This window comes from Artemia sp. Qi Xiang Cuo, chromosome 1 (genome assembly GCF_049724085.1).
Source record: "Artemia sp. Qi Xiang Cuo chromosome 1, ASM4972408v1, whole genome shotgun sequence".
Lineage (NCBI taxonomy): Eukaryota > Metazoa > Arthropoda > Branchiopoda > Anostraca > Artemiidae > Artemia > Artemia sp. Qi Xiang Cuo.
In genome coordinates, this window is record NC_142794.1 from 45,795,564 (window position 1) to 45,822,242 (window position 26,679).

The 26,679-nt window shown below is 35.3% G+C and overlaps 1 protein-coding gene across 2 annotated transcripts in view; it reads right to left on the reverse strand.

The window, feature by feature from the left end:
* Positions 1 to 1,454: 1,454 nt before the first annotated feature.
* The window catches only part of LOC148956381 (HMG box-containing protein 4), a 113,977-nt gene continuing 88,752 nt past the window's right edge, over positions 1,455 to 26,679 (reverse strand). Inside the window, exons 4-10 of one of the 2 annotated variants that reach the window (XM_089095099.1) lie at positions 22,108 to 22,208; positions 18,696 to 18,770; positions 16,535 to 16,610; positions 13,072 to 13,136; positions 5,642 to 5,763; positions 3,665 to 3,779; positions 1,455 to 1,939 (exon numbers count right to left, since the gene is read on the reverse strand). In XM_089095099.1, coding sequence (XP_088951225.1) covers positions 1,757 to 1,939; positions 3,665 to 3,779; positions 5,642 to 5,763; positions 13,072 to 13,136; positions 16,535 to 16,610; positions 18,696 to 18,770; positions 22,108 to 22,208 — 737 coding nt within the window. In that variant the 3' untranslated portion in view covers positions 1,455 to 1,756. The remainder of the gene's footprint in view (positions 1,940 to 3,664; positions 3,780 to 5,641; positions 5,764 to 13,071; positions 13,137 to 16,534; positions 16,611 to 18,695; positions 18,771 to 22,107; positions 22,209 to 26,679) is intronic. The other variant, XM_089095101.1, reaches the window with a different exon arrangement.

Genomic DNA, 26,679 nt, shown 5'->3' on the forward strand with positions numbered 1-26,679 from the left:
AACTCAGTGGTAAACTCGCGTTCTCTCTTAGGCACCAATTTTCTTGCAGATAGAATCTCAGTTTGGCAAGGATGACCTCAAGTGTTTCCTGTTATTGAGAATTCTTCACGCTTCTGCTATGCAAATTAAATAAAAAAACAAGTTTTCAGATGAAAGTAAGGAGCAACAATAAAACTTAAAACGAACAGAAATTATTACGTATATGAGGGGGATCGCCCCCTCGCCAATACCTCACTCTTTACGCTAAAGTTTGAATTTTGTCTCAATTTTTTAAGAATGACTCCTGAATCACAAAGGCCGTTTTAATTAGAATAAATAGCTCTTTTCAAAGTACAAGAAAAAACTTAAGCATAAAGAGCGAGGTATTAACTAGGAGGCAAACCCCCTTATACACGTAATAATTTCTGTTCGTTTTAAGTTTTAACGTTGCTCCTCACTTTCAGCTGAAAAAACTTGTTTTTTTTATTTAATTTCTGAACGTTTTTTAAATAATGATGGGGAATCTGGCGCTCCCTTCATAGATAATTCCCTTCCCCGATGAAAAATTCCTCCATGGAAAGATCCTCCCCCGATCCCTCCCCCAGATTGAGCCGGTTCGCTCCTTACTTACAGTTCTTTACCACGAACTGTTTGATATATAAATCACACAAGACCCATAAATTCTTTCAAGGTCAATAAATATTATATATATGGATTGCCAATGTGACCTGAGACCATATACAATATTCTGAGGTTCAGTTTTATTAATCAATCTTTTAATGTAATTACACCATCCCAAGATTTCGGACGTCTGTATTTTATTTGGATGTTTAAAGGTGGTTGTTTTATTGACATCTAAAATCCAGTTTATGTTCTATCAGTGTACTTTTATTCTGTAAGAACTCTCACTATTCAATCCTGCCTGTATCTTTCTTAGGGTAAAACTAGCTATATTTCTTTTGTTTGTAGGTACTAGTGACATCAACTCTGACCAGGAACGCAAATATTTGGGGGATGGGGGGGATCAGTCATAAAAATCTAGGGGGAGATGTATTTTTCAAAATTTACGGGAGTAATTTGTTGTTTTTACGATTTTTCAATGAAAATACCCAAAACAGTCAAAATCAGGTGAGGGGCAATTAACGCTCCTGTAAGTATTACTTTTTACAATTATGTAATTTATACTTAATTTACAATTAAGTATATGTAATACAAAAGATAAAGTAAACTAGGATTTCTTAAGACCATTCTGTACCAAGTGTATGTTAGTTCTCTTCTTAATCTCTTCTCATTATGTAACTCAGCAGTATCCTTCCCCGAAAGAGGTTGAATTAGATGCTGTCACTTTTTAACTTTTTGCAATTTTTTTTTATTGTATTTCATGCTCATTTGTTTTTACTGTAACAACAATGAAAGCTATGACTCATCTCTATGAAAAACATTCTCTAACGCAAAAGTCTCCTATGTTAGAAATTTCTCACTCATAAAAATTATTACAATAGAATGATTTTATTTCCTATATTTTACCAGAATTGTACAAAAGTTTATAATAAATGCAAAATGATATATTTTAATATCACACAACTGAAATCAAGATGATAGTAAACTAGAAGTAACTACTTTCTTTTGTTTAGGCTTCTTCAACAGTAGTGGCGAGTTTTACTACAATAACAATTTCCAAAAAGTTGTATTTAATGGTAATCGGCCAACTTTGTGGACAACAGCAAGCTAAAATTAAGCTTAATGAAGAAAAGAATATTTTTAATATATGAATAATTCATATAGCTCCAGGCATGATATAGCTGATATTATTCAAAGTTTTTTCTCTTGAGTTTGCAGGTATAGCATCTTCAAGTTCGTCGATATACTGTGTCAAGGACATCAAAGTTGCCATGGAACAGAGAGCGGAATCAAGTAATACACTTAAAAATCCATTTAGACGCTCTTGACTAACTGGCTCCTAAAAAGAGTTTAAGAAGTATATGCAAGACCATACAAGTCTAAAATAAATATAAATGATAAAACCATTTCCATTTCATAAATCAAAAATCACTTGTATTCAAACGACCTACTAATAAATAGATAATTGCAACTAATCAAAGCACTATTTTATTTCGGATGAATTGTCTGCGATTCTAACATAGATTTTATATGAATTATGTATAATTGTTTACAAAAAGAATGTAAATAGCAAGTGCAATCGTAGACTGTTGATGATAATTAACTATAAATATATATATAATAAAAAAAAACAAAGATCATATCATAAAAAACAAGGTTATTTTTTTGGCCATTACAATTTTTTTCATGGACTAAATATTTTAATTTAAGTTGCCCACAATTGTAAATTGCGAGTCAGGAAAACAATTAAAAACGAAATTTCACTTATCTGGAAATTTTCAACCATTTTCCCCCTCGCCCTTGCCGTATTTAGTTTTAAGTTACCAAGCCTCATCTAAAAGTAGTAAGTAGGACAAAAGTAGTATTTGAATGGTAACATTTTAAGCTTTCTTCTCATTAAATCAGATGAAAATCACATGTACGTTAGTCATTTAACCGAATTCCACTTCTAGTCCTGTAGACCATTCCTTTAGAAAACATCTAGCATACACGAAGCTATATTATGCCCATACATACCATTAATCACTTTAATGGTATATAGCTACTTATCTCCGCTAATGTGTTTAACATATGCAAAACAACACTGGTGTCATGCAATCAAGCCCTTTCTTCTGCATACGTTGCTGCAAGAATATTTTTAATTACTTTTCAATCAGTGATGGGGGCACTGTATATAGGTCCCTAAATCAAAAGTAGAACATTTTTACAGACATAGGTCCTTCAGGCCTGGCTCAGGGAAAGAGGACCTCACCCACTGCAAAATTGATAATCATTCTGTTAAATTTTCAAATGGATACATACTATTAATATTCATATAATGCGGACACAGAGAGTTTGTGTCAGTTCTTTTTTTTTCAAAAAATCTTTGAAAAGTTTAAATTTTTTTTTAAAATAGAAAATCTTGCTTCAAGTTATTTTCTAACGAATTAGGTTGAGTAGCGCGAAACTTTGTAATTTTAATTCCTCTCGTTTTTGCCAACGACTGGAAACAACCCATGCAAAATAAATTTTCTGTTCGACATTTCTTCTTAATTAACGAACGTAACAGTTTTTGCTAATAGTTTATCATTGTTTAACATGTGTGAAAATGGGGTATTCCCCAATGCTGTTGTTTCAAAAAATCCCCCGTACCTTTTCTAGTTTTGTCATATCCTAGATGCACATAAGGCTCTCCTCGTACGCACAATTGTTCCTTAATTACAGTTAAAAAAAAAAAAAAAAAAAAAAAAAAAAAAAAAAAAAACTGAAAGACATTATAAGTTTTTCCGTTCCTATAAAATTTGATTGTGTAATATTTTCAATTACCATTTCAATTACTCTCGTTGACTTTTCTACTAATTCGTTAATTTTAGATAAAAGAGGAGACAATTAGTTTTATAGCTATTGTTTTAGTACCTTGAAAAAATCTACTAATTATTTTCTTTTAAATAATGAATTATCGAAAAAAAAATTATAACCAAAATACGGTAGGGTGCGTAGAATGAGTAGCTGATCAAAAATCTGTCCCCTTTCCCCCCCCCCCCCAAAGAAGTAAATAATGAAGAAAAATAAATGGGACAAAGACCTCTTGATGCTCCTTAAGGCGTTCTCCGATATTGTTCAGTCCTTGGCCAAGCAGATTCAGATAAGCAGCTGATTCAAGAAAACTACTTCCATTAACATCAAAACTTGGGACGACTCTAAAAATTAAGGAGGTATTTTAAAGAATACAAGTCTGCGCATGTCTACGACAGACAAAGGTACTTGAACATTCACTAAAGAAGATTCAGAACATTTAAACCCGGTTTTTGGTCCAAAATTGGCGTATTAAAGTGATAAAATTTTCGCAGATTTTTTCTCACGGACTGTTCTCCTTAAAGATCGTCACAAAACTTAAGCTTGGCAATTCTTCTTTATACTTTTATTATCACAAAACCATACAGATATCCATGCACAAAGCATACATCACAAAACCATATCACAAACAGTTCTCATTTTTTTTTTCAGAGATTGTCAAACCCGTGCGAAGTCAGTGGTAGACTTGTACAATTTGTACAAGATGCAGGCTCTAAATATTAACAGGAGGACAAGGGAGTTCGTCTATAGTCAAATTAAAATTTTATTTTTTGGGGGAAGTGTTGGCATACTCGAGCCTTTTCTTTTTTTTTTCATGTTTTGATCAATGTTAAAGTTTCAATTTTGTACTTTTGTTAAATATCAAGACTTTTTTACTTCTTTTTATATGAAACTAAGAGAGGAAAGGAAATAATAAATGAAAAATAAAATAAAAAAGGTGAGAAAAGGAGGATTTTATCAGCCAGTAACAACCACTGGCTGACTTTTGCCACTAGCTGATAGAATCCTCGTTTTCTCACCTTTTTTATTTTATTTTTCATTTATTATTTCCTTTCCTCTCTTAGTTTCATATGTCATGTATAGCCACTGTGGTCTTAGAATGACTTACTTCTTTTTAACAGATTCACGAAGCTCATGAGCTTCAAATATGTTACCGGCTTCATAACAGTTAGTTTCAGCATCTATCAGATTTTAATGAGCCAATTAATGAAAGGCGAATCATTTGAGCAAATAGAGGAACTTATTTTGTGGGAAGTACATTCGAAAATTATCTAGGAGTCTCCATCTTTGAGTCTGCAATATTTATCACACAAAAAAGTTTTTCACCAGTTATCCATATGCCAAATGTGAGTGTAATGGGTCAGTACTTGGCATGTGACAAACAATAGTGGCTAGATAAGCCTATTATGATAATTAAACTCTCACATGGATAAGTAAAAGTAACAGCTACATCGAGGTTACTAGTCACCATACCACTGGAGTAATACAGCCAAAACTATATCAAAAGTACAAAAGATGTCAAGTGATTGCTTCAATCAGCACAAGCTATCACTTCTTGAGACGTATACACGTTGAAATCTTTAAGGTGAAGTCAGAAAAAATAAGGATAGTTTGTGAAAAATTAGTTTTTTTTGCGTGGTTTAGTAGATGGTTTTTTTTTACATTGTTATATTTTTTACAGATCACCTTTCAAAATATTATTAAATAAACGCTATAAGCAGCTTATACCTATGCCTAACAGATGAGCAGCAAGAAAAAGGGGTAATTGAGAGGATATAAAACGGAAACATAAAGGCAAGAAGGAAAATTACGACACAGGAAATAATAACACGTGAATAAACAGCTACAATTTAAGAAAGTCAAATTTAAAATCCACGAAAGGTTTTCAACATCCAAACAAACGATTCAGACAATTTTTCCAGACAATTTTTAGAGGTATTTCTTTTCACTTCTAATCATTCTTGTTTGGCTGAAACGTTAGTGCCAAACCCTAACATACATCCCCTTCACCCACAGCTTGACTATGACGTAGAAAATTACAAAGACAAATTTTAACTTCTAATTTTTAGACATTTGTTATTAGACCAAAGTAAATGACCCGATATTGGGCGAGGTGGAAATGCCTGATTCCCACCATAAAGAAAAGTAAGCAAAACCAAATGAATAAATTAATTTTACTTATAAATAATTTAATTATTGTTCTCACCTAGTCTTTTTCCCAAATAAGGAGTTTACAGATCCCTTAGGTCTTCCACGACCCCTACTTGAAGTTCTAGTGGTAGAAGGTGGCAAAGAATCACTTTGCTTTTTCGCAAGCATCTTCCAGTACTGCAAAAACAAAATTAAAGTAATGAAAAACGGAAAAAAAAATTATGTTAAATGAAACCTAACAAGTGAATTAGCATAATAAATTTTAATAAGCTAATGTTGACAACAATTGGCCTAGTAAAAAAAGAAAATAAAGAAGATAAGGCAACCGAATTGGGGAAAAATTGAGAAATTACCAGTTCCCTCAACAATCCTATGATTTGACAGGTATTAGCATCCTCGAACAACAGTTTTGATACGAAGCGATTCATTAACTTTGAGTGTAAGCTTTGCAGAGTTGACAATTTTTTGAAATGGAAAAATAAAACCATTAGATACAAATAACTAAGTAATCTATGCCTGCAGGGATGGCTCGAAGCACCCAGGCCAGGGGGGGGGAATCCCTTCATTTAAACGACTCCTAGATCCCATTATACGATTCATGAAAATTTATTATACATTAATCCTTTATCATTTATACTTATCTACGGAGACAAACAAGAAACTAAAACAAAATAGCTCATGTTTAAATGCGTAACTAAGAACAGCTATAATTGTATTGGCCTCTTCTTCAAAGCGGGCAACCACTGGACAATCTTGTTTAAGTCAATGGCATCGGTGAGGTCTTTCTCATTCGCCAAGAGCATTAGGGAATCTAGTCGAGAATCAACCATGGCAGTTCACAGGTATTTCTTGACAAAGTTGAGCTTGCTAAATGTTCTTTCGGCAGAAGCAACTGCAACAGGGGCTGTCGCAGCCAATTGGCAAAGGCGATTAGCTTGCTCAAGCTGATATTGCCGGCGATTTTCTTCACCTAGGACTTCTCTGAAGCAAGTAGCGCCGTGGCAAAACTCAAACCGAACTTCAATCTCTACTAAAAAAGCAGTAGAATCTCTAGTTCTTTCTTGATTTGTAAAAACGTTGTTGCTAGGACAATATCTGCAACTGAAACCCTTTTTTTAAAGGAGGCTAAAGTAAGGAGCAAAATGGCTGAAGATTGACCAGCCAAGCTCTGAGATTATCTTCCTTCATTGTAGTCAACTTTTCAAGCAGTGTTTTCAACTGTTATCTATGGAACTGATACATTGAGATCTCACCTTGACTCTGAGCTCGGCTATTAAAATGAGATGGTCCAAGTCGACGACAATGATGACCGACGAAATCTGCCTCTGGATCGACTTCTCTCAGTCTGGCGAACCCTTTTGCACTGTCAATGAAATGTTTCATTTTATTCTCCGATATTCTTTCGAAAAGTTTCTTCATAGCTTCTAGTAGATCGATTATGTTTATGATATTTCTCCCCTCTTCTTCAAACTTTTCCGTTGCTATCCGTATCTTGTACACGATTTTTTTTTTTCATAACCTAGCGATAAATTCGAAGTTTAGAATCCTTTTCAGAATGCCACTAGCTTGTGCCTTCGTCTTTGCATCAGCGTTTTTTTTTATCTGTTTTGTTTCGTAAATTGCTGAAACTATTGCTTAAAACAAAGTAACCACTGCCTGTATGGGTTCAGCCCTTGCAGTTCCAAGTCCGTGATAAGTTTCGGAGGGTAAGGCTGTTTTCAATCGAAGAGAGTTTTTCTTGAAGGGCAGCAAAATGCTTTGTAGATGAAGAGAAGAACACGTATATTTCATCAAGGATCTTGATAAGCTCGACTAATAAAGAGATGAATTGCGACTATGTTCTATAACAAAGTTTAGTCTGTGGGCCTGGCAGGGAATATAAAGCTCACGGCGATCAAGAAGTTCAGATACTTTCTGCTGGGCTCCATTAAATTGACCCGAAATCAAACTTGCAGAGTCGTAAGACTGGAAAACTAGTTTATCCAGAGGGATTCATCTCCTTGATAATGTTCCTATTATACTTTCTGCCATACCCTGCCCGGCTTTAACATTTGCCTCGCTAGGATCAAATAGTCTCTTTCTAGGTGTCTTTTTCGAGTTGATATTGTGGATTACGAGCGCAAGCTTATCAGAAAGTGAAGCATCGGATGTCGTATCCACCATCACAGAGTAAAATTTTAAATCCACGACTTCGTCGAGGATCATCTCCCTGACTTCTACTGAAAGAAAGTCAATGAACTCGTTCCGAGGAATTGTCTGTGAATCGATAAAATTTATATGGTCTATGTCGGGTATGAAAAGCTGTCACATATCTCATTAGAAGTTGAACAATTTGAACAAAGTCGCCGTTTTTTCTTCGGTTCTCCTAAAGCCAATGCCCAGTCTCGTTAGGGTCCTTGCAAGGTCCAAAAAGTTTTTCGAATTTTTTCTGTTTGTGATTTAACCTTTTGCTTGCTGCAAAACCCTAGTTTGAGAGCTTTTATGTGACTAAGAAGAGAAATGACTCGCCAGTTTTCCTTTCTTCACACTGTTCGTGCTATTGCTACGCACCGTCTTCCACCCAAGAGTTTTCGGAAATTAAATAAAACAAACAAGTTTTTTTAACTGAAAGTAAGGAGCGACATTAAAACTTAAAACGAACAGAAATTACTCCGTATATGAAGGGTTCGACCCCTCCTCAACGCCCCGCTCTTTACGCCAAAGTTTTTATTGTTTAAAAAGTAGAGTTCTGACGTAGAGTCAAACTTTAGCGTGAAGAGTGAGGCGTTGAGGAGGCGATAGTCCCTTTCATACACGGAATAATTTCTGTTCGTTTTAAGTTTTAATGTGGCTCTTTACTTTCAGTTAAAAAAACTTTTTATTTTTTTATTTATTCCTGAATGTTTTTGAATTAATGCAGATTTGATTTTGGCTCACCGTACATGAATAATTAAAACGTAGTTTACGAATTAATTTAACTTTTTTTTGGCTAAATGGCTTTCTCGAAATTTTGTTCTGACTTAACTTACGAATTAACTTACGCAACGAACTTCTACATTCGTATTACGTATATTAGGGAGTTCGCTCCCTAGTCAATACCTCGCTCTTTACGCTAAAGTTCAAATTTTGTTCCGATTCTTTAAGAATGATCCCTTAATCACAAAGGCCGTTAACTAGAATAAATAGCTATGATGAAAGTACAAAAAAAAATTGCTTAAAGTGGGAGCTAATGACTAGGGGGCTAACCCAATCATATACGCAATAATTTCTTTTCATTTTTAGTTTTGATGTTGCTCCTTACTTTCATTTGAAAAAATTCTTGTTTTTTTTTTATTTAATTTCTGATCGTTTTTTAAATAATGCTAGGAAATCCGGCGCCCCCTTCACAGCAATTTCCCTTCCCCCATCAAAATTTCCTCGATGGAAAGATCCTCCCACGTAACACCCGTCCCCCCTCCCCCCAAATACCAGAAAAAATCCCCCCTGAAAACTTCTGTATACTTACCAATAACCAATGTAAACATTGGGCAAAGTTCATAACTTTCAGGCCTTCCCCCATGAACTGTGGGGAATTAAATCATCCTCAGAGACATAGTTATTGTATTTTCCTCGACCATACTGAACAAAATGGCTATCTCAAAATTTTGATAGGGTGACTTTGGGAAAAAATGAGCGTGGGAGGGTGCCTAGATGCCCTCCATTTTTTTGTTCACTTAAAAAGGGTAGTAGAACTTTTAATTCCGTTCGACTGAGCCCTCCCGCGATATTCTAGGACCAGTGGGTCGATACGATCACCCCTGGAAAAAAAAAACAAAAAAAAACCGAATAAACATGCATCTGTGATTTTTTTTTTCTGGCAAAAAACAAAATTTCACATTTTTGCAGATAGGAGCTTGAAACTTCTAAAGTAGGGTTCTCTGATACGCTGAATCTGATGGTGTGATTTTCATTAAAGTTCCTATTACTTTTAGGGGGTTTTCCCCCTTTTTTTCGAAAATGAGGCAAATTTTCTTAGGCACGTAACTGTTGATGGGTAAGACTAAACTTGATGAAACTAGTATATTTGAAATCAGCATACAAATCTAATTTTTGATGTATCCATTGGTATCAAAATTCCGTTTTTTACAGTTTCTGTTACTATTGAGCCGGGTCGCTCCTTACTTACAGTTCATTATCACGAACTGTTTGATTGGTCGCTCCTGGGACCACTAGCGAAAACTAAACACACGAAGCAGAAGGCAACATCTTTCTCGATATTGTATTATAAGAACTGGTAATCCTCATACCATCTCGAATGAAAACGCCATTGTTTGATTTTTATGTTGTAGAATTAACTGAGAAAGCACTCCGCTTTGATTGATTACGACCACATGAAATAGGCTAATTTCTTTGGTTTTCGTTAAAGATTGGCTTCCTTATTCCGGGACCCTTGTGAACTATACTCTCAAAATCGTCACAGCAACTTTCGACAACAACTCCAGTAATTGCTGAAATAATATGAAGAAATTCTTCAGTGCAATCGAATGCTAACTCTTTACATAGCTCGAACACAGAAAATGGTTGTATTTCCATCAAGATATCTCTTGGATTCACCGTAAGATTTTCTCGGACAATCTTAACAATGTCATTGGAACCAGCAACTAATAATGTAATATATTCCAGCCTGGTAACATATGTAAAAAAATACTTTGTTCGGTCTTTGATCGGAGACGTCTTGCCAACATATTTGACTCCTTCTCATCATTCGTGTTGATCGATGACGCGACATCTAAAATTACCATAAAGAGCCGGAGGCTCACATGTGGAATAATTTCTTATCTAATTTCTGTTCGTTATAAGTTTTAACGTTGCTCATTACTTTCGTCCCAGGCAAAAACTTACTTTTCGACTTTAACGAGCTATCCCAGCAGCTTTAAAAGCACTCCTATCCTAGGGAAAAAATTCTGAGTACACAGCCAAATGCTTGTCCTTCTCAAGCATCGTATCCGACTCAACCTCGTATTTTAATCGAGTTTTTTTTTCATTGTCCTGTATACACCTGCTTTCAAAGGCTCTCATGGGGCTTCTTTTCTTTAAATTTAATTACTTTTTAATTGTGTTAAAAAATGCCTTATCTTCTTTTCTACTCGTAGTCAAAGTTTGACCCACACTTGATGCATGTAACCTTGTCTCTTTCTTTTGGTTTGTTCATATTATCTAGTCAGGCTTTAGTTGAATTTTCCCAAACTACTGAACGATAAGACAGAAATAAATCATATACGAGCATAAACAGATTTGTAAGGCGAATTGCTAAGCTACCAGTCCAGTCCCTTTAAACCTGGTTTAATTTAAACAACTCAGTTTAAACCCGGAATTATAGTATGAAAACTCCAAAGTCTTTTCAGGAGAATGAAAATACAACGTACACTTTTTTTGACTGAATCGAGCGCCTGGGAACAGGATGAAGCCAAAAGAAACGACTTATATGACTTCACAAAAAGTAGGGGCTAGATCTGAACAACCAGAACAAATCATACAAATCAAAACAAATCATACGCGACCATAAGCAGGTTTTTAAGGGACGAGTTGTTACCAATCCAGTCCCTTTAAACCTGATTTACTTTAAATGACTCTACTAAAAACGAAAGTAAAAAATAAATTAAATTAAACGAAAAAATAAAAAGAATCTATTCTATTTACTTGCGAATTTGATTTTTGGTATTTATGACTGAAGCTGAGTTTTTTAACTGAAAGTAAGGAGCGGCATTAAAACTTAAAATGAACAGAAATTATTCCGTATATGAAAGGAGCTGCCCCCTCCTCAACGCCTCGCTCTTTACGCCAAAGTTTTTTATTGTTTTATCTGTCAAGTGTCTCCATGAATCGTAATTAGGGAGAAAATAAGCAGAATCTACTCAGTATAGAAATGGACGGTACGTGCGTAAGACAGAGGTGGAAGAAGGTAGGGGTATACTGCCTGTAGGCCTTAGCCAATAACATAAATTCTATTCAACTAAACTCTCACAAATTGATTTTTGTTTGGTGTACTGTGCTGTGCAGACCTTAATTTGCCCAAGCATAGTGCTGGAGGAGTCTAATGAATAGTAGAATCCTTTTGTTCTGCAAAATTACCGAAAAACTAATTCGTCAAATAGTTACCATGTATGAAGAGACGAAACACTGTATTAGAACCTCTAACGGTAACACACGCCACTTGAAGATTGTAACGGGCGTCAAGCAAGGTTGCTCCCTGTCACTTCGTCTCTTCATCGTAGTTGTAGGTTACATTTTAGACTAATAGATGGGCATGGAATCCGAGTTTTATTCAAGCTTTATCATGAGGTCGACTGAGCCAATGATGTAAGGCCCGTAGAAGCCAGCAAACAGAAGTTTCAGAAATTCCTGAACAAACTCGCGAAGGAAGTTGAACACTTCAGACTATACATCACCGCTCTAAAGAGTAAAGCTATGTCAATTAGCAATTCCGCCATAGGACCTCATCTAGGAGGTGAAGACATTCAACAGGTTACAGACTTCAAGTAAATAGGAAGTACAGTGGAAGTACACAGGAGCTTCCAAAGGCGATTCTGAAAAAGAACTACGGACTAGAATGGTCCTGGCCAACATTTTAGCGACTCATGCCAATCTGGAAATGCATAGTGCACAGAAGCTGAAACACAGCCTGTTCCAGAGCACCGTTTTGTCTGTTCTGAGACTCTATGAAATGCCTAAAGTTAACAACTGAGAAATAGAAGAAATGTCTCACTGCCTTTGAGAATAATTTCCTTAGCCCGATCCTAAGGATCGGCTGGAAAGACCATGTCAGCAACGACGAAATTCCATTCCGCACACGCCAACTAGACATCGCTTCAGTTGTAAGACAAAGAAGATGGTATTACTTTGGGTATATCCTCAGCATGCCAAATCATAGACTTATGAAAATGCTCCTTCCCAGGCAGCTAGAAGGTACCCAGCACGAAGGAAGAAAAAAGAACATGCCCCGTAGGACGTTCGAATATGGCAGAACAGCCCTCTAAATGAGTCTCATCCCAGAGTGGGAGGACATATAAGCAGCGGCAAAACTGAAAGGAAACTAGAGATAGGAGGATACTCACTGACGCCCTATGAGGACCTAAGGTCCATGGTAAGGTTGATATTTACAGATAGATCTGAATTTTAAGAATTAGTTTTTTAGGGTAATATTTTCTTCAAGTTCCATTTTTCCAGGCAAATTAGTTTAAAAGGAAGTTGTTAGAAAATTTTAAGCAAAACTAATCTGCGATTTTAAAATTCAAATTAAGGACATATAAAAATGTGGTAATGAATTATAACCATGGGAAAATAATGACACGGCTAATAGAGAAAGGCTGCATGTGAACAATCTGCAAATGAACAGTATGCATCGACAAAGTGGCTTAACTGAAATCCTTTTTATATTTCATTTTCAGATATAACCTTTCTACTTAGAAGGACAGCATATGATTAACACTAAATAACTCTATTTTGTTGGTTCCTAGGTATACATACCGATTTTTCTTGTCCTTGAAGACTTTCCCACTGTTGGCCCAAAATCCTCATTACCTGTGATGAATCTGAAACAAAAACAAACGATAGGATTTAAATTCTTAGGTTTGACCAGAAAAATTACACTATCTAATGAAAAAGGTTTTCTTTTTTAATATAAATGTGCCCATAAATATAAACCATAAATAATATAATTATAGCCAATATATACAACCATGCATGTTTTTACAGTACAACTAACAACTCATTGCATAGCCAAGCCAGCTTAGGCCAACACAGCGACACGCTCCTCTTCCACTCCGACATGTAGAAAGCTTTTTCTCTTTACTCCCTCCCATGAAATTCCAATTTCCTTCAAACCTAGCTGTCTTATTTCATTTTAGCCCAAGAAAGCGGCATCGAGCCATGTTTATCGCGCAGCTTATTGGATATTTCAGCCCCACACACATTTTACGTCATGTTTGTTTTAGCGAATAATTTCTACTATCTCCTAGATGGTTATTAATAAGGACACTTGTCCAGTTGGACAGTTTTCTAAGATTTTCCCATAAAATAATTTTTTATGAGAAAATCTAAGAAAACTGTTTCAACTGGAAATACTTTCTTTTTTCCTTGGATTTAGTCAGCCTTGCCAGTCTACTTTTTTAGTTTTAAGCAAGGTTTGATGGTGACACGTTAGGCTGGGTTAGATTTTCAACCCACTTCTGAAATATATAACCTAATTTAACCTAACCCAGCCTAACCTAACTTTACATTTAATCATCAAAACTTGCACAAGACCAAAAAAGCTGATTCACAAAAGTAATTGAATCCAAGCAGAGAAAAAGGAATTCCGGACATTCACCGGTGAATGTCAACACTAACCAGATTTTGGATATTCACAGTAATATATATATATATACTTCCTTTAAAAGGAAGTACTTTAAAAGGATATATATATATATATATATATATATATATATATATATATATATATATATATATATATATATATATATATATATATATATATATGATCTAGCTTAAAATTAATTAAAATTGAAACAAACCAAAATATATTCAAAATTGCCATTTCCCAAGCAGGGATAGCTTTGTGCCTCGGTTTGTTGATTAAATCACAAGGGGCTCTGCCCTTGGGGTCCCTGACACCTGTACACTCGTTTTGTTGTGCATTTTTGGCCTTTGGCTTGCTTTGACTGTTATTGTGATTTGTGCTAATTTTCCCAGATTTCTTCATTCTGCAACTATCAAAGTGCTCAGAGTGCTTAGCAACCCATTTTTACCCTGCTTTGAAACTTAGTGCTGTGCCTGCTTTTGGTTTATTTTGCTTTCTTAATTTATTATTGACTGAGGGGTCCCCCCTCTCCGTGTATTTGTTTTATTTATTTGTCATTTTACTTCTTTTGTGATTTTATCTTGTTGTTTTACCTGATTATTTTTTAACCCATTGGGTTTTATCTTTTAATTTGGGATGACTGACAGGACAATTAGTAGTCCTGTCATCCCTGACCCAAATAACACTAGTGTTAGGATTTTGTCTTTAGGTGTTGAAGGTCCAAATGAGACCACTAGGTTGTTGACATTAGGTAGTAGAACAGATATTGCCAAAAAACTTTTTGAACACCTCCATAATCATGAGTGCAGGGGCCATTATGGTTCAATGTTAGAAAGACTTGGACCAAATGGCTCCATTATAATAATAGTTGCAAACCAATCAGTAGCTACTGCTATACTTTCAATTTTAGATATAGCAGTAAATGGCTGTAAAGTAAAGTTTGTGCATGGTCCTAGTTCCAACACTGCTTTAATCAGAAATAGAAAAGGAATTGTATTTATCCCATCTGAGGAGGTCACCCATCTGGATGACCTTGTCAAGGAGGTCCAAGTTGACAATAGAATAAAACAAGTGGCATTGGCTTTTCAAAACCCAAGTCCATCTGTTATCCCCCTGGTTTGCACCTTCAATCGGGATGTTCAGGTCCGACTGAAAATCTTTGTTTAGGATGCAAAGAAAACAGTAAAGCAGTTTAACCCCCGGGCTATATAGTGCTGCAATTGCCATAGTTTCGGCCACATGGCTTCAAATTGCCACAAAGGAAGAGGATGTCTATTATGTAGTAGACAACACACTCATAATGAATGTCCCAAATTAAAAAAAAATAAACAAGATCAGGTACTCAAGTGCCCTAACTGCAGTGGTAACCATGCTGCTAATGCTAGAGAATGCCCAGTATTCATGGAGAAGAAAGCAATTGTAACCTATTCCTTCACTAATAATGTCCCCATAAGGACTGCTACCAAGGTCCTGAAGTAGGGACTTCCAACACAAACTAAACATGTCCCTATGGCCCATAAAGACTCCTTCCCTCCTTTGAAACCTAACCACCATCCAGTTGAGGACCTGAACAAGAAATATATGACCATCTTTGAAGGTGTTACAAAGCAGATCTCTGATCTGGCTGAGACAATAACATCACTTTGCAAACTAGTCTCTAAGATACTGCCAGTTAATCTTCAAAATCCAGTCCTTAGCCCTTCCCAACATTGCTGAAAACCTAAACAAGTTGAACTAAGCCCTACAACCAGTAACAACCCTCCACAAACCAGAAGCCCAAGGCCTCCTGAAAGAAAATATAAAGGAAAGTAGACTATACCTAGCCCAGAAGGTAGTGGTAATAAGCTACAGAGACCCCGGTTAGCCCCCTCACATACAAATGACTAGCACTCTCTCAGTGTTCCAATTAATTATCTGGGGATTCAACCAAGCCAAAAGAAAAGAACTCCAAAATATTTTAGTCAGGCATGCTCCTGATATTTTCCTACTTAAAGAAACTTTCATAAAACAGGAGAATACTGTCCATGATTTCAAGGGGTACAATATTGCCCGTTGGGACATAGTCCACAAAACAGGTGGTAGCCTACTGTCACTTGTGAAAAATGACCTAGTTTTTAGAATACATGACTCCAGTCCACAAGGGGACGTAGAGGTAGGTATAACTGACATAAAAAACTACTGGGAAGAAACAAGTGGAATAGTATTGCTAACTGGTATGCTTCATAGACAAATAAGTTTTCCTTGAGACAATCTAAACGGATTATGAGTTCGTTTGGCCCTGTGAAAATAATAAGTGGTGACATTAACCTACACCACAGAATGTGGGATAGTGTATCACCAGAAGATCCAATTGCAACCCCTCTAACCAATTAAATCCTACAACCCATAAATAAGTTGCCCCTTGTCACCCCCAAAGACCTAAATACACGGCTGAACCCACAGACAGGCAAGTACTCAACCATTGACCTTACTTTCACATCAACAGATATTATAAATAGTGTAGAAATCCAGATACCCTGTGACTTTGATTCTGACCACGAGGTTCTATCATTAACACTAGAGATCAACCCAGTAAAGAGATCAACCCGATATATCAAGACAATGAACTGGAAAATAAAACGTGATTTTTACCTAAATGTGGATTTCTTTTCAACAGGTCAGCTCTAGCTTCCTTTGACCATAGTTGATATGCACTTAATTTCTTCGGCTAAAATAAAAAAATAAATAAAATAAAAAAAAACGTTAAAAGGCTTCATTTCGTTCATTATTTGAATTTCTAAGACTGCAGAAACAATGCACTGAGGTTCGAAAAGAAGAAAAGCACCCCAGTCAACAAAGAGGAGCCATGGAAGGGCATCAGAGGCATGGCTCTCATGTGAACATGTAAAGTGCCCTCCTCTTATATATTAATTTACAATATTTGTTTTATACATACAATCATTATCTCTTTTTTTTCAAGTGTAAACAATCCTTTAGTGTGTATAATTTATTTACCATTACACATACGCCATTTGAACATGGCGTAACACGCCATTTGAACAATTGAATTCGCTAACTAAAAAAGGAGGAGCAACATATTGATTCCGATTGAGGTAGCGTGAAGTAGGATACATAAACACGTTTAAGTATCTATGTATGTATCTAACCTTTAGCGGGGGATGGGCCAGTACACGAAAGTGCATTTTTTGGCCACTATTATTAGTTTCTGGGGGAGGGCGTTTGGACCAGGGGAAATCCCGATTCCCCCTGTCCAACAACTCTGTGCTGGTATTTAGAAGGTGTCGACCAACCCTGTAGGGCCAAACGAAAGGCAAGTCGTCCCCGAATAGAATGGAAGGATTTCATGAGTAAGATTTAAGGGAAATGGGAAGCGCTTGGGAGGGTATAAAGAGGGAGGCTTTGAATAGATTGAGATGGAGGAGGAACATGCTGTGTTGGCGTCAGGTGGATTGGCGCTGCAGTAAGTTATTCGTAGTAGTAGTAGCATTAAATGAATATTCTAGCATTGAATGAATTCTAAATGAGAAACAATTAAAGGAAGACAGAAGACAGTTGAAAACTTGTAAAATAAAGAAAAAAGAAAAAAGAAAAAAAAATCATGGCGTTTGTTAAATGACTACCAGTCAATTGCTTCAATTAGAGGTGGGGGTGGGGACAATGGCCACCCAATATATTTTGTTCTCTCTAAATCTTGAAAAGTACCATTTTTCGGTATTTTCAGTTAAAAAAAAAATCGGCTCTTTTGGTACTTTCGTTGGAGAAATTAAAAAGAAGCAAAATTAACCCCAAAGATTTTGAGTGATAGATCCCTGACCCCCCCCCCCGCCCCATAAAAAATAATGAACTGACACCACCACTACCAGTGAAAAACACGGAAAACACTGAGGATTGATGTTCTTGGTGCTTTGACAGAGCTTTGGAACTGGGCCAAGCAATGGAAAACTATGTTTTTATGAAATAGGGAATAAAAGAATAAAGGGAAAAACTATGAAAAATACTGCTCCAAAGCTGAATTTTTACTTCACAGTAAGAGAATAGTAAAAGCTGGAGCAGAGTAGCGAATGCGTCTCTTTTCTAACGAAATGATTCTTGGACTTAAAAAATGTACTTTTTAAGTCGATTGTAAAACCATGTACGAGGATTTAGAAGTAAATACTTAAGACGAACATTCAAAAAATGTCATTAAACATTTAAAAGGATTTAAGCATCGATTCAGGTTTTGTTTTATTTTCTTTTTTAATCTAATATGACATTAGACATTGTACTGAGATACATAGGTCCTGATTTTCTATTTAACAAAATGATTGTCAAACTATTTATAATACAAAATAAGAGATTTATTTTAAAAAATCACTATCACAAGCCCCGAAAGGCCGATTTCAGGCTTCGGCGTAAAAAATATCAAAAAAACAACAAAAACTGGAAAACTGGCAAAGAATGCCAAAACGACAAGGAAAAAGAAAAGAATGAATAATCATTCGTAAGTTAATAATTTAACTGTAAAATGTCAATTAAAAACAACAAATAAAAAGAACGCTAGTAGACTTTTACTACACGAAAATTCACAACGCCTAAGGGAAGGTATTGTTTTGCTTGCCATGGTAGCATATTTTGTTCTGTTCTTTTGTTTGTTCTATATAGCTAGATGACATATGCTTAAATTGAATTTGCTATTCTGAGCTTTCATATTTTGTGTTGAAGAAGCTACTGCAATATTTTAGCACTGTAGTAAATAACCGTAAAAACAGCTTATTCAAAACTTTAGAGATTGCCAGGATAAATTAAAATATACCTGATTTGAACTCTCTGAATCTGTTCTTTTACCACGTATCAACGCAGCAGAGAAACCAGAAGTATATTTTGAATTCTGAAAAAAAGACGTATAGTTTAACCGCAAAAGACAAATTCCGCAGTAAAGACCAAGAAAGGCATTCAGCAAATTTTTAAAACAAAGCACCATCTCATTTTACGAGCCTGAAACCGCTTTACCGGTTTAAACGAATAGCTGAAATATATTTCGTTACAGTCATCTGGACTATGAAAAAATATTTTAAAAATCGTGTTAATTCTCAGAACTGTCTTAAATCTAGTCCAAATTATGCCAATTTTAGGATTTTCACAACGCTGGAAACGATAAGAAAACCTTCCTTAGCTTAAATAGCTGAACACATACGTTACCCCGAATTGCTAATCAAGTAAAGGATTTCGTGTTGAAAATTAGAAGAGTCTCGTTTAAGCTTAAATTATAGCTAATCTACTGCTACTACTACTACTACTAACAACTCAGTGCAGCACCAAGCCGCCTGAGACCAACACGCTCCTCCTCCATCCCAATCATTCCAAAGCCTCCCTCTTTACACCCTTCCAAGAAGTTCCTATTTCCCTTATATCTTTCCTTACGAGATCTCCCCACCCATTCGGGAACAACCTACTTTTCGTTGGGTCCTAGAAAGTTGGCCGACAAGGACAATCTTTGGCAATCTGTCATCCTTCATCCATAGAATCTGAAAAAACAACCTCTAGGAACGGTTCTATCGACATATTCCTATCAAGGAAGGGCTGCTAAAAATACTGTGTTTGGATAGCTGTAAGAATTCAAAATTACGCGATCCGAATCGATACAACAGTCATTGATCTGAAGAAAATCCATAGCTTGTTTGGCAATTACTACAAAATAAAAGATCACCTCACTATTCTATCTTTCACAGTGTCTCTTTTGTTTGACTGACCAAAAATTATGGGTAACTTATTAGAGTAGAAACTGGCACTAAATCGACAAAAAAAACTATGAATGTCATCAAGCTTTTGGAGATACTTGGCATTTTTTAAAGCTTTGTAATAATTTTTCTGTCAGAAATTGAGACCAAATACTTATCACTACCTCAATTTTAGCAATAACACTAATTAAATTACTTATTCTTAGTATTACACTGAAAAAAATAATACAAGGTGTCGCAAAACGGCTAGATGGTACATACATTTTGTTTGGTCAACACTAATGCCAGTTTCCACACGTATAAGTAACCCACACTCTTTGTCACTGATTAAATAGGCCCATGTGAAAATTTAGGGTATCTCTATAATTGTGCACAGCGAATATCCTACCATGACAAACGAATTCGTTTGTCAACGTATATCCTCTGATCCGATGCCAGCAGTGCTGAAGGGAGCTTGGGGGCACGAGATGTATTGAATAAGTGAAATGCTGCCCTTCAAATGGTTTTGGCTCTTAAAATGGGCAGAAGAAATTTCTAATGATGATCAGTTGAATCCCCCCCTGCTCGCTAAGTCTCTAGGACCGTACAATCTACTCGTACATGATGAGGCAGAAAAAAAATACATTGAAGAGATATCTTTCTTTACTAAGCAAACTGCTTGAACTAAGGTAAATAACAAGCAGAACTAAATTGGGTCGGGTATGGAAACAGGAATAGTCAGCCTGTTTCAAGAGTAAATCACAAGAGTTGAACTTATCCAACACTTCCCAAAACACAAGAACACATTTAAGAACTCATTCTGAATTGTTAAATTAGAATAATTTATTTATTTTCAAAGAAGGAATACTACTCATTTATTCAGAATTATTTATTTCCTGTTGAAAGGACAGAATACTTCTTTATTTCAAATAAACCTAGAAATTACTTCAAATTACTCAGTTCTAATCAGATAAAAACAGCAACTAATTCTTAATAAAACAGTAGTAGATAAAATCTTCCCAAAATTATTAAGAACAAAATTTGAAGAGTTTTTTTTTATATTTTACATTATAAGAAGCAACCCTTATCACAGCAAAAAAGAAACCCGTATGGTTGTTATAAGTGACTTTTTAAATAATTGGCGTGCCGACATACTTCTCTCTAATAACCGTCCATTTTTATGAATTTGCACATATGTATAGTAACAAATGCGGCACCGGGTAGTAATATCGAATTCTGAAGCAGGGAGTAAAACTACCAATGTACTTTCGGTAGTTTTAGTTCCATTGGGTATCTTAGAATACTAGTCTAAATAGTATGTTGGTCCTATACAGGACAAGATGGTTGTTTTGTGACACGAAATGGTAGAAATACACACTTTGCAGTACCACGATCTCTTTTGTTACCTAAAGAGGGCAATAGAACTTTAAAATTCGTTCGAGAGCGATCTTCCTGTATATTCTACGGTCACCAATTGGGAAGGATCGCCTCTGGGGATCAAAATTGCCCCAGCTCCATTTTCAGGAGTGTTTCCCACTTTTTCCTTAAATTTTGTAATATCTTATTGAAGTACACATATTTGATATTCCTGCTTTTTGACGGTTTTAAGGGCAGCAGCACTTATTTGTGAAAATTGCTGTTGCTTTTCAGTTTGACTTCATTGACTATTCTGGTTTTTATTCGTTTTAAATTTCATTCCTCTATTGTTTTATGTTGACACAAAAAAAATCTTGTTCTAATAATCCAATAGAGAGTAAAAATGCACCCCGTACGTTTTATAAGCCTTGTCCGTAATTTCTGATCTGTGAAGTCCATTTGCAAGTTCAAAGTGATTGAAACTTCTCCTCTTCATGTTCAATCTACCATAAGTGTTCACAGGTCAGAAATTGTGGGACAAGAAAATATTTTGAAGATTTTCTGGGTTGTTTTGCGGGCTAAAATTAAGGAGAATGCCAACATTTGTAGAGGCTTTGGAATTAACTGCTCTACCTCTCAACTACACCCTATTATTTGTAGGGGTTACCATTTGTAACATTGAACCCCCTCCAAGCGTTTCCATAACGGGGAAAGTGAATCTCTTCTATTTTACAGATTTTTTGGGCTCATTTAATACTTACTATAAAAAAGGGCTGTTAAACGCTTAGTATTTCGGAAACTTAATACTAGAGCAATACTTATTCTTAGTACCTTTTTTTTCACGTAGAATTCAAACATGCAGAGATTTTACTATTAATGTTCTGTATGTCAGTAGACAGTTATTTTTCTCGTGAAGGGCGTATTTTGTCTCTTTTTCTCTAACGAACTCCTCTAACGTAAATTGTGTTTTTTTTCTTGTATGTACATGGAAGAAATCAATTATTATTATTATTTTCAGTTTTCATGAAAAGATTTAAGAAAATATTGTTTCCGATAACCATTTAATATTAGGCTACATGTTAGGAGCTGAAGGAGCTGAAAGTAGGAGCCTAAAGGCTTTATTCGGAGCTAAAAGTAGGTTGAAAAACTTACGAATTGCTCTTCAGAAGATTCCATATCCAATTCATCGTCTGAGGTGACGGGATCTGTGGCAACTGAAGACTGTTTCTGTTGTCCATCGTCACTGTAACTGCCTGAAAATATTAAATAAATTAAATAGAGTAAATTCGTGATCACCTGAGCACTGAAATAGATTCTTACGATCAAAACACCCTTATACATCATCAAAAAACACTCAAGCATAAAGAAATTCAGTTTCACATTTATACCTCTTCAAATATTGTGATTTTACTAGGTGTGCATATACCAACAGACAAACTATCTAAAAGATGTTAATTTATAATTCTGAGAATGACTCAATTTGGTAGAAAAATCATAGACAATTGGCATACAGGCAATATATCTTTCCACTATTTCCAATTTGCTATTCAAATTGACATTCAATAAGAAGAAGAAATGGGTGAAATTGCTATAAATTTGACATACAAATATGGGAAATTCTACTAGTTACAAAACAGACTACTTATATTTGATTAAAAAAACGAAACTTTTACAAAGAGAGCAATCTTCCTAAAAAAAAAAAAAAAAAAATCCACTTTCGGAGATCAAAAGGAGTATTTGAGCATAAGAGATTCCAGCAACTTGTAGGCAAGGTTCCATTCGGTGATTATCTTTACTTAATTTGTTCATTGGTGACTCACCGGGTTGTCACCATAGCTAAGTCAATTTTGACTGGTTCTTCCACTTCTGCGGTTCCTGCTCTAGATCTACTTTTTCAGCCTTCCACCGTAGCTCAAAAACACAAATGGGCATTCAGGCACTCATAATGACCCTTCACGCAGCTCCAAAGGTGAGATCTCTAAATTGTTAAAAAGGCAAGTTCTTCAAATATATATCTTAGCAGGACAAAAGTGGGCTGGTTCACCCCCGGGCACGTTCATGCTTACGGCATAATTCCAACCTCTGGATAACCTCCGGCAAAGAAAAAGTACTTACTGACTAGATGAAAAAATGATCTGAGTCTTACATATCTGAAAAATGAGGTAAGTTCAATTTAGAAAATGATTTGGCGCAAAATCGAGCCAAGCCCTTATTAGGTACAAAAGAAAGAGTCATGTTCACATTCAGCCCAAAAGATGCCAAGTCTTGGTTTGATGAGCAGAAAGGGCTATGTCCAAGCTTTGGACTGACATCAGGCAAAAACAAACTAAGTCCTAATTAGGAACAAGCACGAGCTAGGTTCTGTTTTGGTGTACGAATAAGCTAACTTCTAATTCAAGGCATAAACAAGCTAAGTTCTGACTTGGTTTGAAAACGAGCTAGGTCAAAGAATAGTATGACTAGGTGCAAGAAAGATATCCTCGCTGTGACATGACTCGGTATGAAAACAAGTTAAGTCTTGAGTTGGGGTCCTTATTCGGCGCAAAGCCCAGAATCAATGCAAAGTCATGTCATGAGTCATGATACTATGTCCAGACTCACTAAAAAAACAAGCTATTTTCTGACTGAGCAAAAACGAGCCAAGTATTGCACTTGTGGTTGTTGCGCCTTGCTTGTACATGAGTGACGTAAAGAGTTTCACATGCGAGATTAGAGGACCAAAATACCTCCGTGGTTACTCGAAACCACCCTCCCACACGGTCGATTTTTTTAGAAATTAATTGAAAAAAACATTCCGAAAAATAAGTTTTTCAAAGAAAAGTAAAGGCCATCTTAAACTTAAGCTCAGGAGATACAATTTACCTGTTAAAATTCAAACTAAAAACGACCAGAAATTACTATTAAAGAATAAATGAATCCCAAAACGAACAGAAATTAAACAAACAACCATAGCAAAAAAATAAAACAAGTAATTATATAAATGAATAAATAGATCTTAAAGCGAGTAATGCTTAGATTGAATATGAAAATCAAGCTTAAAACGAAAAAAATATTTTGCTATTGAAGTGTAAATGAACCTTAAAACGAACAGAAATTCAATAAACAATCAATGCGAACAAACATACAATATATATTAATGTAATGAATAAATAAATCTTAAAACGAGTGAAACTTAAATTGAATATGCAAATCAAGTTTGAACCCAATAAAAATAACTACAAACAAGAGTTTGGGTATCGCCTCACTGCAGAGGCCTAAAACCTACTGCGTCATTGGCGCCTTACTGATAACTATATGAGTCTTGAACAGTCTTGGAAAGTATAAACAAAATCAAATTGAATATTAGATATATAATAATATTAATTGTTGAAAGATCCATCAGTTCAAGATTTTTTTTCACTGTAATTTTTATTTTCATTTTCAATGCTCTTGGAACTGGAAAAGAATAAATTTGTAATATACGAGTAATTCGTTTTCAGTGAAGAGCCAGATGGCTTTAGGTTTTTACAGTTAAAGAAGGGGGCAGTATCCAAATTTTGTTTGTAGTGAAACTATATTTGTCTTGACCAATCTTGGAAAGAAATAATAAATTAAACTGAATATTTGATGTATAATGATATTAATTGCTGAAAGCTCAGTTCAAAATTTTACTGTAATTTTAACATTTATTTCCAATATTAAGTACAAAAGAAAACATTTGTAATATAATTCGTTTTCAGTAAAGCTCCAATGACGCAGTAGGTTTTAGGCTTCTGCAGTGAGGTGATACCCAAACTATTGTTTGTAGTTATTTGTATTAAATTTAAACTTGATTTGTAAATTCAATTTAAGTTTCACTCGTTTTAAAATTTATTTATTCATTTACATTAATATATATATTGGTATGTTTGTTCGCATTGATTGTTTATTTAATTTATACTCGTCTTAAGTTTCATTTATAATTCAATAGCAAAATATTTTTTTTCGTTTTAAGCTTGATTTTCATATTCAATCTAAGCATTACTCGATCTAAGATCTATTTATTCATTTATATTATTATTCGTTGTATGTTTTTTGCTATGATTGTTTATTTAATTTCTGTTCATTTATTCTTTAATAGTAATTTCTGGTCGTTTTGAGTTTGAACTTTAACAGGTAAATTGAGGATGATCTCCAAATCCTTCCCATTATTTCTTATGAAAGGGAAGCTCGTATAAACAATAGAGAGGGCTCATTTGATTTGAAATTGAAAGTTCTTTTTCACTTTTTAAGAGTCAAAAGAGTTTGGCGGGCAACTAGCCCCCCCCTTCCTCCATGCCCTAAATGCATCAGATAAAAATTTTGAGATAGACATTTTTGTTAAAATAGTTCAAAGTTCTGATAACAAAAAACTCCGGTGTCAACACAGCCCACCGGGGGTAGGCGTTGTAAGTTATGCCCTGGGGGTATATAAAAAATCTAGCAATCAATGCAAACAAACATACAATAGATATTAATGTAAATTAATACATAGATTTCTGCTGGGTGGAATTTAACGGGGGGGAATCATCAGCAGGAAAAGAAAATGTTCTTTAAGGGGGGAGGAATTTCCCTTGGATGGGTTTTTCAAATGTGAATTACTCAGGGAGGGGACGACTAAACCCATTCGATAATATTTTAAATTTTACATCTGAAAGTAACGGGAATAAAGAATCAACGGAAATGTCAGGGATAGCACTTCAGGTTCCTTTAGACGACTTTGTTCGTGTCTTTTGCAAAAAGACATTTTCAAAAGACAGATTAATTTATTTTATATTACTTTCTCTGTGGCTGTTCAATTATGCATGTGAGGGGGGAGACTACTCCCAACCACTGTCTACGCTAATGTTTCAGTTTTTATCTCAAGGCTTAAAAATGAACGCAATGCGATAAAAGTATAACTCAAAATAACATATATAGAATAATATATGCACATAACACGGAAGAGTTAATCAAAATTGCATATTATGAGTTGAGGCTCACCCAAATGATGGCCCAGGGGGCTCAAATGGTCCAACATTCTACAGCCCAATGAGTCTGTCTAATCCCCTAAATCGGGAGAGGAGGAGATAAGTGAAGTTCCGCCCCGTATTGGATGAGTCTCCAACCTCACCCTTCCCCTCTCCTACTGTCCACGGTAAAGTTTTCTTCTTTATCCCAACTACGCCGCCCCAACCCCAACGACATTGATAAGGTAAAGCTGTGTATGGGAAGCACATATAGTAAATCTATTATAATTATCCAATTATAAGGTTAAAATACATACTCTGTGACAGATGTAAAATTGCTTTGGCACACAAAATCCTATTAAGGTCAATTCCAAACAGTCGTGATCCCTTTGTATCAGCAAGTGAAATGGTCTAAACCCCCTTATTGGAGCTATTTTTTCAATCCATTCATTGTTGTCAATCGCTGTCCACAAGTTATGCAAGCTGTCTATTGTTCATATATAGGTTTTTTTATTTAAGGTTTTTATCAAAGAGGTAATCGTATAGACTTTGAAAAAAGCCTCATTCGATTTAAATTGAAAGTTCTAGATCCGTTTTTTAAATTCAAGAATAATCGGACAGTAAGCAACCCCCCACCCTATGCCATAAAAACTTGAAACTATTTGCAATCAAAAACAAACAAAAATTAATTAAAAAAAACTGTCGGAAAAATAAGTTTTTCAAAGAAAAGTAATTTTCAAAGAAAAGTTTTTCAAAGTGTCATCCTCAAAGACCTAAT